General features: G+C 37.1%; 2 protein-coding genes across 2 annotated transcripts; one reads left to right on the forward strand and one right to left on the reverse strand.

Annotated features, from left to right (window-relative positions):
- The first annotated feature begins 4,169 nt into the window (after nucleotides 1-4,169).
- On the forward strand, nucleotides 4,170-9,074 carry LOC135691432 (uncharacterized). The gene has a single exon (XM_065209299.2). It carries the CDS (start codon nucleotides 4,237-4,239, stop codon nucleotides 5,746-5,748), a length of 1,512 nt encoding a protein of 503 aa, XP_065065371.2. The 5' UTR covers nucleotides 4,170-4,236; the 3' UTR covers nucleotides 5,749-9,074.
- Nucleotides 5,702-9,783, reverse strand: LOC135691428 (uncharacterized). Its single transcript, XM_065209293.2, has 5 exons — nucleotides 9,638-9,783; nucleotides 8,722-9,394; nucleotides 7,796-8,292; nucleotides 6,812-7,142; nucleotides 5,702-6,428 (listed from the first exon to the last, which is right to left on the reverse strand). The coding sequence occupies exons 1-5, from the start codon at nucleotides 9,641-9,643 to the stop codon at nucleotides 5,911-5,913; spliced, it is 2,025 nt and encodes a 674-aa protein (XP_065065365.2). The 5' UTR covers nucleotides 9,644-9,783; the 3' UTR covers nucleotides 5,702-5,910.
- Between the last annotated feature and the right edge of the window lie 2,318 nt (nucleotides 9,784-12,101).

Below are 12,101 nucleotides of genomic sequence, written 5' to 3' on the forward strand. Positions count from 1 at the left end.
TTGCAATTTTACTTGCTAACTCTATCTAAGATATTATAACAAAGCATTAATCAAAGCACAGAAAGATGTAAATGTCCAAACATTGATCTTTTCATTTTCCTTCATCAATGTCTCATTATCGTAGTTTTTCATTCGCCGATTGAATGTGTTGTCAAACATGTACTAGAATGGGGGCTATTCGTGGTTTTGTTACCGTTATGTGGTGTTGTAAATTTGATTTGTGGTGTTTTGATTTCAAATTTTGGATGTTTTAAATGGACCCTCTGGAACATTTTTTTGCAAAATAAAAGGAATAGTGGGGTAAAACCATACCAAGTTTAAATCAAAACAAAAACTTAATACAGCAGAAAAATTATAGTTGATGATCAGCCAGTCCTGAGTCTTAAACTTTTTTACTTTTGATCTTGGCTGTTTATCTTCTTGGTGTCTTTTTCTGTGTCTACCTTCTGTCTCTTTTCTCTGGCAGAGGTATGCTCATCAGAGATACTTTGCCCAGGATTGTCAGATTTGTTGTCATGGAAATGAAAGTGTTGTCCAATCGTTGTCCTCAAAGTTGGAATAAAATAAAAGCTTTTATTCCAGGACAGGTCTCATGTTTACAGAAATTTTATTCCAGGACAGGGTCAAAAAATTATTTTGAAAGGAAAATTCCCATAATTTTTTCCAAAGTAAACCTCCCGGAGTGAGAGCTCCACATTTCGAGCACCGGCAAATTGAAATGCTCATGTAGGTACAGATTTTGTGTGGTACAGATAATGATGATTCTACTTCACATGGATGTTTTAATAAGATTGCATGCACTCATTAGCCTCCTAACATTACATCTGCATCTGGCTCTGCATCTGGCATCCTAGACAATGCTTGCATAAGACAGGAGCGGATCCAGACTATAGCAACTGTAGCTCGAGCTATAGTCAAAATCTCAGTGTTTGATTTTCGGAATTCACATTTGAAAGCAGCGGTATAGGTTATCAAATGCGATTAACAAACATGCACTGCTGGCAATGTGTCATCACAATGCCTCTCCAGGTAAGATATAAAACACTGAGCGCAGAATGGTCTAATATTAAAACTTAGACGAATCAGAAGTTTCGTTCTTTGTTGACAGTAACCAACCAGAATTGAGCTACAGTGGATATTCCGAGCTATAGTCGGTCTGGGGATTTGCTCTCGAAAAGGCATCGAAGACAATGAAACCCGTACTATAATTTTTGGCGCGAGCTATAGTCAAGCTATAGTAAGGTTTGAAAATGGCCTTTTAACCAATAGAATATGAGTATCCACGGTATTTCTCGGCTCTCTGTCCCCTGTAAAGCAACAGTAGACTATTGCTCGTTTTCACATCCTGGGTCCCCTGTAATGTAGCTTCAAAGGCAAGGACCTACTAGGGAATAGACAGGGACGGCGGAACGACCAAGCGGCAAGAGGGGGGGGGGGGGGGGCAGGCTTGAGTAAAAAGGCTTTTGAAAGATAATTCTCAGCTTCTTCAAATTCATACGTAACTGCAATTCTTAGGTATCAATAGGTATCTTCAACATTGGCTTACTTTCGGCTTAAGGAATTATTTTACATGTTTTGAGAAGTTCAGAATTTCATACGAATCTCTCTGATTATTACAATTGGCCAGTTTCAGGGGAACTTTATTAAAAACAACCCTTGCCCCTTCTGCCAAAGGGCAACAGGGGCGGTTGTACCCCCACACCCTCTTCTCTGGCGTCCCTGGAAATAGAAAAAGGATGTTCAAAGGAATATTCATGAATACGAAGCAACTATAAACACACATGGTTTATCATTTGCCCATATAGTGGGCGTGTCCCGCAAGCAAGGAGGGCGTGGTTCCGATCCCAAAAGATTTGAGCTATAGTCACCAAAAATCCTGGATCCGCCCCTGCATAAGATATGGATTTACACTTTTATTTATGTTAGTTGAGAGGCATAACCAAATATGCCAGTTTCAAATTTTTCATCACGTTATCCATAGAATTAACCACAAATTGATACGTTAATGCCAGTTCTGTTATGTCCAGATCCGGGTATATAACTGAGGACTTTGCTATTTTTTGATGCTGGTCTTTTGGTGCTCTGGCTGTCTGTTTATTGGCCTAACAAGATTGTTAGCTTTATCAATTTCCCATGTGCATAGATTATAGGGGGTTGTGTCCTGCTGCCCGGGCAAGTTTTACTACTTCATGTATATTTGCATCTTTATTAGGTAAAAGCACACCACACTCTCGGTCTACAATGCCAACACTAAAGTCAAAGAAAATTTTTTGTTAGGACAGTGGTTCTAACACTACCGTTTTTTGGTTTTTTCTCAACAGTAGAGTTAAAAAGTTTAACAGAAAAAAAATTACCAGTGCTTCAATTTATGATTTTGTAAACTTTTTTTTGAACAACCCCTAAGAATGGGGGTTTCCTTTTTTGAATCTCGTTTTAGCCCCTTTATGGGCATGTTTGGGTGGTTTGTTCGAGTTTTGATGGCTTATTAAAAGATTTTACTTCCAGGTATTTACGGTATTTCAAGGCTATCATATCAAGCTCCATTTCTTTTCAATCAACGTGTGGGAGCGATCAAGGGCAAGAATGGTAACGCAAAAAAGCTAAAATTAGTGGCTCTCAGGAGGGGCCTAGTGGTGGGCCCCATAAAGAATAAATAAATTATCCCTCCTGAACGCCTGAATATCACTTTCAGGTTGTAAATCTGCATCCATTCAACTTATAATGGTGCAATGACATCAAACAAGAAAGTCTGGATATTCCATTCGAGTGATCTTTTTTCTTCCTGCTATTAAGTTACAGTAGGATACTTTTTCCATGATATTTAGTCTTGTTGTGCACCAGATCGAACGAACCATTGTAGGGTATAATTTAAATATTTGGCAAACACTTTATTTCCGCTGTTAATTATCTATGTTTCTTTTGGTTGTAGGTCTTACGTGTTTTTAGCTGATTGGTTGTTATTAATAGTTGTAAAATGCTTGTATCTATAAATACGCTGTAGTAGTTTTAAGAATTAGGCTTTTTGGGAGAAGCATCTTGCTGTTCGTTCAAAGTGCTGACGAAAGAAGTCGTTGTCTCTCTGCTCCTTTCTGCCACAAGTCGAGTTGAAAAGGGCCGTGAGTTATTTTATATATACTTAGTTGCACTGTAGTTAAAGTGTAATATAACAGTCTTGAGCTTAAGTAGAAATTCTAATATACTGCATAGCAAAATACCATGATAACTTTTCACTCATTAGCTGGAAGATAAAATTGCAGCCATAAAAGCAAAGCGAGAACGATGACTGAAAAAATATCCAGGGCTAATGAAGATCGAGCTAGTTACATATGCTGATGAAAATGAATAGTCGATTCTGTGTATACCGTCTTTGAGATAATGGAGAGATTTGAGATAAATTGAGTATTTTCTCTTTACTAAGGGGGCTCGGAAGGGTCACTTGAAATTTTTATAAACAGGGGGAGTTCCATTTAATAATTATGTGTTAGAATTATTCTTGTGATCGGATACTTATGGGTACCTGATTTAACAACATAGAAACAATCTTTTAGTGGTACAAAACTTGAAAATGGCTTTGAAAAAAACATACATTTGAGTAAACTAAAGATAGAAACCACTACTAGGTATTTACAGTATATTTCCTAGCGTAGACTTATCCCGTTAGAGTAATGGCCTGGTTATCAGGCTATTGCGCCTAAGAAGTCAGTCGAAATTTGTTTAGAAGATATCCCAGGGTTATCAATTGATCTTGGTCATTTTGATGAAGATAAGGACCTTATAATTGATAAATTAGACTTTCGAAGCTGCTAGCGAAGTTTTCTGAGAACATTTGTATAACATTTTTATAACAGACAAGTTGACAAGGGCAATTTTAAAACATTTATTCTTCAAATTTTTAGTAAGCCCCCTCTCTCTAATAAGCCCCCTCTCTTTTAAGCCCACCTTCTAGGACTGAAAAACATAAATAAGACCCTCGGGGGCTTAATAGAGCTTTTACGGTATGCCCAGTTAGACCAGTTCAATGAGTTAGACATCTAGCGCCTTCGGCGCTTCTATATCATTGCCATTGATCTAAAAAAACTGTTTTTTGATCTGTTTAAAATCTGTTTTTTTTTAGATCAGTGATCATTGCTGGGTGATTGCTGATGCCCAAAGGAGGTTGCGCCGTATATGACTGAGAGGCAGGTTTATAATGTCTGCCTTTGCACGTTAGTTTTCCAGCAAGTTTACCATACTAACATGCTATTTTTTACAAAAGTATATGCATATTCTCAAGTTTGTAATACTTGTTTTGGTATCCCTACGCAATGGGTAAAATTGAAGAGCAGACAAGCAATTGTTTTGGGAAAGACAAAGGTCCTTGGTAATGGCCAGCCTATCGTTGCAACGAGATCTTATTCTGGAAAAGAGAGCATCATTGCTGGCCCAAATGAGTTTGAAATAAGTCCAAGTGGGCAAAACCCTGCCTTTGACTACATTTCTAATACTGATAATAAAATACACAGGTTGAGAATGGACAATGTTACATTCAAAGGAATGGGCTTAAGAAGTGATATTATTCAAGGACTGGAGAGCTTGAAGATTAGTCAGCCTACTGTTATTCAAATAAAGGCCATACCTAGAATATTGGAGGGTAGAAATGTTTTATGTGCTGCACAAACCGGTTCAGGTAAAACACTTGCATATTTAGTACCAATATTGGATGTTATTAAGAGACAGGAAAAAAATGGTATTATGACTAGATTCCAACGTCCTCGGGTATGTATTGTGGCACCATTTAGAGAACTGGCTGTGCAGATCTTAACTGTGATTAAGGAAATTTCACATCATGTACCTGTGAGATCTCTTGGATGCATTGGTGGTGGGAAAGATAGGCTTATGCACAAAGGATTAAAAGAAAGACCAATTGACATAATAGTTGGTACCCCAGGAACAGTTCTTGATTTAGTCAGAAAGAGGAAGATATTTTTTACTGATTTAAACTATCTAGTATTTGATGAAGTTGATACAATGTTTGATGCGAGTTTCAAAGGCATTTCAAATGAATTGTTCGATAACCTTTCCCCACATATTAGCAACTGTGGGGATGTTAAAGTCAATTTTCGAAGCAAATTTGTATTTGCTGCAGCGACTGTTCCAAAGTTTGGAGTCCTTAATAAAGTCAAAGCTGTTGTAAAAGATTTAGAGGTTATAACATCAAGATTGCATCACATATTACCCCATGTTAAATATGTTTTCATAAAAGCCTTACAACCTGATAAGCCATCACAATTGATCAAGCTTTTGTGCTCAAGAATCACCAAAGAGAAGAAATCTGTTATATTTGTAAATTCTTCATCAACTTGCAATTGGCTTTCAAAGTATCTAGAACAAAACTCCATCAGGCATGTAAAACTAACAGGAAAAGACAAGCCAGATGAAAGGCATAAAGTCTTTCAAGATCTGAGAGCAGGAGGGAGTGAAGTTTTGTTGTGCACAGATATTGCATCAAGGGGTTTGGATTTCCCAGATTTGTTTTATGTTATAAACTATGATTGTCCACTGAATCCTACAGACTTTATTCACAGAGCTGGAAGGACAGGTAGAGCAAGGGCGGAGTATTTTGGTGTCCCTGAAGTTTATACATTTCTTTCAAAAAATTGGGAAGTTATGCTTGCAAGGAAAATACAGTCAGCTGCACTAAGTAAAAAGGAAGTTGAAGATGTCACTGTAATTAAACGTTTAAGTGGACCTTTAGATATTGCTAGGTGATAAAAGAAAATTAAATGTAATGACAAAAATGTTTTGTCAAATGAAATTTTATTTGGAACTTAGTATTATTAGTATTATATAGCTTTTGTAGGTTATTAGCTGAAATCATTACCCAGAAAATTAATAACCCAGTCTTTCTTACTCAGTTATATCTGCATGCATTTAATCTTCTTTCACTTCCACCAACATCTTTGCATGTTTGTCCCAACATATTTTCATATTGTCACATGTTTCATATAGGAACTTCTTCTTCTTTGCACTCCAAAATATTTTTAGGTCATGCTCATGGCCATTGGCATGTGATGTTGTCTTGAAAAGTCTAGTTTTTCCACTTTTCTTCATGTCTTCTGCTTCTTTGCTTGTTAATGTTATAGTGTGGTGATGAAGTGTTGTAGAGGTTACTCTTGAGCCACCAGTTTTCAAAATTATGTTGGTTTCATTCTTTGCCCCATTGTCTCCATCCTTTGCCTCCTTTATGTATGGGTGAGATTCTGGGTCCATAATATAATCAATCACTGCATTAAGTTCCTTCCAGATGGGTGACCCTTCTCCGTAAACTGGGAATATTGGGTATCTTGTACGAAGTTTCCCCACACCATTGATTTCTGGCAGCATAATCCTTGTGCCTGAAGCAACTACCTGTCTAACTTTTCCTTCTGGGTCCAAAACGCATGATGTACCTGCAAGATAATCATTAGAACATGTAAAAAAAATTCATAATGATTTTCCTTCCAAGCAGGGTATATCTAATGGAGGAAAATATTGTTTGAGAACAATAGAGACAAAATAAAATTTTTCATTGATGCATTAGAGGCATGTGTCTCTGAGTGATAATAATTATTCTTCATTGAACCATTTTGATTATTGTCTGATTGTTTTGCTGTTCTCTGACTGATTTGAATTTTGAATGCTTATTTTCATCATCAGATTAGAGAAGGTTTATTTCGATCAATTTTTACTTTCATCATTATTCTTCATTGAGTCATTTCAATCATTTTCTGATTATCTCTATTGTTTAACATGCGCAAGGGACTATCATTATTGCCATGGTAGCGTATAATACCTCTGGTTGTGTCTGCAGCATCAGTGTCGTGTTCTTCACCACTGAAAAATGCCTTTGGAGTCATGTAGTACGTTTTGCTATTGAGCCCATTCCAATGCTTTGCTGGGTCCTTACAATCTCCATTTCGCCCGCCTTCAGTAACCTTTTTCCCTTCTGCACCCCTTGCCGATCCTCTGTAAGTTAGATTGTAAAAATTCCAACTTGTCAAAGGAGTGAGGTAGATCATTTCAAGAGGAATGGCATACGAGTATCGATGCGTAACCATCGGACATTTTCTATCCTTTCCGCGCCCAGTGCATTTAGATTTGTCTTCTCTTTGTATTCCAGCAACCTATTTTCCGAAATGAGAAAGGCTGAGCTCAATGCAAAATGCTTCATCTAAAAAAGTAGACCCGTAAAAAGCCATTCAGTAGCAATCATACTCTTCGCTTGGGGGCAATTTTTTTTTTGTCTATGCATTTTTATCAATGCGTTAAGGAAATAGCCTACGTGGGTCATATACCCTAGTCGTAAAACAAAGCACGTACAAATTTTGGAGAGTGAATGGCTGCAAAAACGACGAACGTTTTTTAACATTTACTGGCACCAACGCTTATATCTATTAGTAAAGGGGATATTTATAATAATTAGTAGCTGTATAAAATGATTAACTTCAACTCATTTTCAAAATTAGAACATGTTTGATGAATAAATGGCCCATTTCTTTCGAAGAAATATGATAGGTAAATATGACGGTGCATTACAGCATTGTAATTAAGAACAGAATACTGAGCTCCTTAGGCATAATCAGGTCTAAAATTGATGCTTGTTATTAAAGACGACCCAATAATAACGAATAACGTGTGTTTGAATCTGAAAAATATAACGAATGACCGAAGTATAACGATGCAGAAATTGGCTTTGATTTGATTAGGTACCACACGCGTTTGGTGGGTTCTTAGTCTTTAAAATGCTTCAGTGTACAATTATTCATTGTATACCTACTTTAGATTGATTGGTCTTTGCTGAAAATAGGTAGTTATCAGAGAAGCCTCGCATGTAACGGCTCTGACCCATTGCATCTTTTCCCACCGTTTTGAAAATCCTGTGATAACGGGAAACGTCTTTTGGCTTACCCTGAAGATCTGTGACCATTGTTCCGTCTAATGTTTTTTCGTAAAATTCACCTGGATAGTTATTTTTGCCAGGAATTTCCCCCATCAAAACGTCCAAAAATTCTTCAGCAGATCGCTTTCCGGGAATGCTTTTGTTAAGCCTGAAGCGAGCACTTCTTGAGTTTTGGTACTTTTCTCGTGTCTGTTTTGCATACATCCTGGTTTTCATGTCCTCAACCAGCTCCAAATGGCTCAGCGGAACATGATGTGACACTGGGTGGCAAGCAATACGGTAGTTCCACTGCGCGAAAACCGGTATAGATTCATTCACGAATTCCATTACGGTAGTTGGGAGGTAGGCCAAGTTCTCCAGACGACTTTTTGTCCCTTTTTGTAGAAAGAATTAGTTTACTCCATACGAGCAGTTGTTAATCGAAAATGAGTGAGCAGCTGTTAATCGCTATTACAAAAAGCCATTACAAGAATAACATCTAGAAAATATGGGAATGGTGAATATCAGAACTACTGAAATTGTGAAAAACTGGCATCATGGAGTTTTGTTAAGTACTGTCCCAACAAGTTGCGCTTGTCACAAAATATAGTTAGAAGGAATGGCACTTTTATCTTAAGTAGGAAGCGGAGTAAAGCGTAATGAAATGATGTTTGTCATAGAAAGTAGCAATACCTACAGCTTTGCCGTTTTCTAGGTTCATTTTTGTACGTTAAGAAAAAATTTAAACAAAGCTGGTTAAAGTTTAGCAGGAATACGGTGCCTACTTGCAAAGATTAGACAACACAGTGAACGAATTGCCTTACCTGTGTATGAAGTGTATCTTACTCGTTCTTGTAAATCAAACCAGTTAGCAGCATCGATAAAATGACGATCACTTTCAAATGGTTCGTCAATTTTTCCACCTGCTGTAGTCCATGCTCCTTCCAAGTAACAAAGAACAGCTTGGAAGTATTTTCTGTAGTCGTAATTTGAATAGTCACTATCCCTCCAAGCTTTGAAATAATTATGCAGTTCATCGATCTGTTCTTTCAAAGTGGTTTTTTTCAAAACTGAAGGTGGCACTTCTGGAAACGGGATAGGCTCTGTTGCACCGTACGTGCTGCTGTTTCGATGTGGCATGTACAGCCTGTAGTCGTTGTGACGTGTCCTGAATTCCACTCCATTTAAAACTGCAATGAATTCTCCCATTCCAACTGTTCTGTCATTGTTTGCATGGTCGTGTATGGCAGCGACAGACCTACCTACATGTGAAGGTGTATTGTAATTGACGTCGTCGTGTCTGTAGTAACGAAGCTGCTTCAATCCAGAATTGCCATCTGCTCGACGTGTTTCTTCTGTAAAAAACTGCTGCAACATCAGTTGTCGCGTTGCACTTGTAAGCTTTGCTTCCAACGTCTTAATTTGTTTCTCAAACTTTGCGCTATCTTGTGCTGCAACTAACACAGCCATTGCGACTAGAATCGCCACCTTGACGATCTGAGAATAAGAAAATATATTGAGACCTACAAAAATACTCGTCGAGGTCTCTGATGATCAACAAAACATATGTTATATTCGAATGACTGCTACAGGTCCATGGCAACAGACAGCAACATATAATAGAAGAGAATTTGCAGCCTTTTACTAGTTAAACAAATAAGAAAGCTTTTTTATTATAGATTAAATGCTTTAGAGTTTAAAACTAGAGATTTAGGAGTACCTAGCATTTTAATTGCATACCTCCATATTTTCAAGACACTCTTGAAATTTACTGATTGAATAGAAATCTTCTCTTGTTCAGGTAGATGCCACTGATCTAGCTTGAACTGGCATTGAACTGATCAAGATTTTGCTGTTTATAAGCTCCTTATTTGCTAATAATTGCATAGCTGACTTTAATAAGTGTTTTTAAGTTGACACTTTTTCAATGAAATCTGTAGAAAGTAGAATTATCAGCTGCTAAAACAAACGATCATTTCATAAGAGCGAAATTGCTTTGTTAGCTTACATTTACAATAAATTTTTTATTTACAACTCGAGAGTAACGCAGATGAACTATCAAGGCCCAATTTAGGTATAGCTAAGTAAGCAAGCTCTTTAAATCTTCAAGAAGTTACTGTTGTTTTAATTTTCATTGGTGTTTAAAAAGATTTATTTCTTGTCAGAATACAGAATAAGCGTCGTGAAGTATATTTGCTCCAGGGGGCTTCAAAGATCATTAGCCTAATGTAGTAGTAAGATGACTCTTAAAAGAGTTCAATAAGAGATTTCGAGTCAAGTCCTTTTACAAGGCTGTCCATAGCTATTGTGCTCAAGGGCGTACTCAGATCCCGAAAAAGTGGGTGCACCATCCTTTATTTACCGACAAGTCTGAATATTTGCCGACGAAGTTCCCCTAAATGGCAAAAAACTCCTCGTTTTCACAATGAAATTTTTATCAAGGGAGTGGAACACTCTCACGCGTCAACATAGCGACGAAAATGTGCCTTTGCTTAATCAAATTATATCAACTTCAACTGCGAAATAAATGGGTATTTTACAATAACTGAATAGATGTTTTTACGACAGTGGAATGTAGCATTTTACCAGGCCTGTCACACATCAATATCAATGTCGACTTGTAAAGATCTTAACATTAAGTACGACCGCAAAAAGCCTTCGTAACTAACGACTGCAAAAAAAGTTTTAATGAGTAAAAAAAGTTTTTTTAGAAATTTATCAAAGTATCGATACTTTGCAAAAAAGAAAATAAGTTATTTTTCAGTACATTTTACAATACTTTTCTAGATGCGGCTGCAGGGACCACACACCAATCTATAAATCGGGGGGCTGCAATAAGGGGCTTGGAGCTTGCCCCCGACATTCTTCGAGGCCTCGCCCTTTAGAGCACCGGAAAACGCCCCTTTTCATAAGATACTTCCTTTTTTCCATCCCTTTCTTATGAACAGTCCGATTGAGGGAACATTTCAATTACTATGAAAGGGATAATTTAGCATTACGATGATTAAACACCAATTTGACCAAGATAGTAAATGTAACCTATTCATTTAATACCAAGAAACTGGACAGTAAAGGGTTCCTAGTCAAGAAGAACCGCTATTACGAAAGGTCTGCTAGGTTAAACTTTTCAGAGTTGCATTTTAGTAAACTTTCCTAAAACTTTCGAAGATATTATTGCAAAAAAGTGGGAAGGAGGGGGCTATAGCCACTGTTAGCCAAATGGCTGCGCGATGCCTGGTTGGGTGGAATATGTTTCTTGTTGAATTCTTGAACTCCGATTGGTCTTGTCCATAAGGTATGCAAAATTTAAATATCTTCGTAAACCAAGGATTGGGAACCTATGCTGCTGCGCCACTGTATTCTTGGCAATAAGCGTTAGAATTATTCTGGAGATGAAACAAAAGCAGCCACAAAAACACAAACACTATTGCATTCACAGACTGCAGATGAGCGGCAAAGCAAAGAAACGTGCTACTTGTGTCTGTTGATAATAGTGTATCCTGAATCATGTGTGCTTGGGATTCAAATTGTAGAACTGATATGTTCATAGGCCAAAGCAAAATTAGATGAAACGTTAATTCACTGAAATCTAATTAATCCAAGATAACATTTGGCTTTTTCTTTGCTAGCTTTAACACTATAGAAACTAGATTGACTCTTTCCACGTCAATAAGATAAGAAAGAATAATAAAGACGATTGTATTGAAGTTTTGAAATTAAAAGGACACGAACCGCGTGCCATGCTCTAGTTCATATCTGGAAATTACTGTTACGTGAACACTGATGGTGGCAAATCTTGACGGTAGGAGAGATTTTTGAAATGTTTACATGGACCACTTGGCTTTGTACCCATTGCCTTCTTTTACGCTAAGAATACCTTCTGCCTAATAAAAAATAACAACACACCAATAGATAGGTAGTAGACAAAGAATATTCAAGATTGACATAAATTCTGTGACAAAATTATCGTTGCAGTTCCATTGTAAACTCTGGCTGGTTACTAGTACTCATGGCCCTTTCTGTATAATAAGAGTAAGTTGAAATGGTAAAATTTCTAATAACTACAGTCTTGTGAAATCAGCTACTTTTATCAAAAAAGCCCTTGTTCTTCAATTCTGTTAATTAAATTTGTCAGTTATGTTAATTAGTTTGAAGATATCTTTTCGTGATGTATCAAATTAACTGTAAAAATCGGGCATGTATA

This window comes from Rhopilema esculentum, chromosome 4 (assembly GCF_057945365.1).
Source record: "Rhopilema esculentum isolate cy_ngs chromosome 4, ASM5794536v1, whole genome shotgun sequence".
NCBI lineage: Eukaryota > Metazoa > Cnidaria > Scyphozoa > Rhizostomeae > Rhizostomatidae > Rhopilema > Rhopilema esculentum.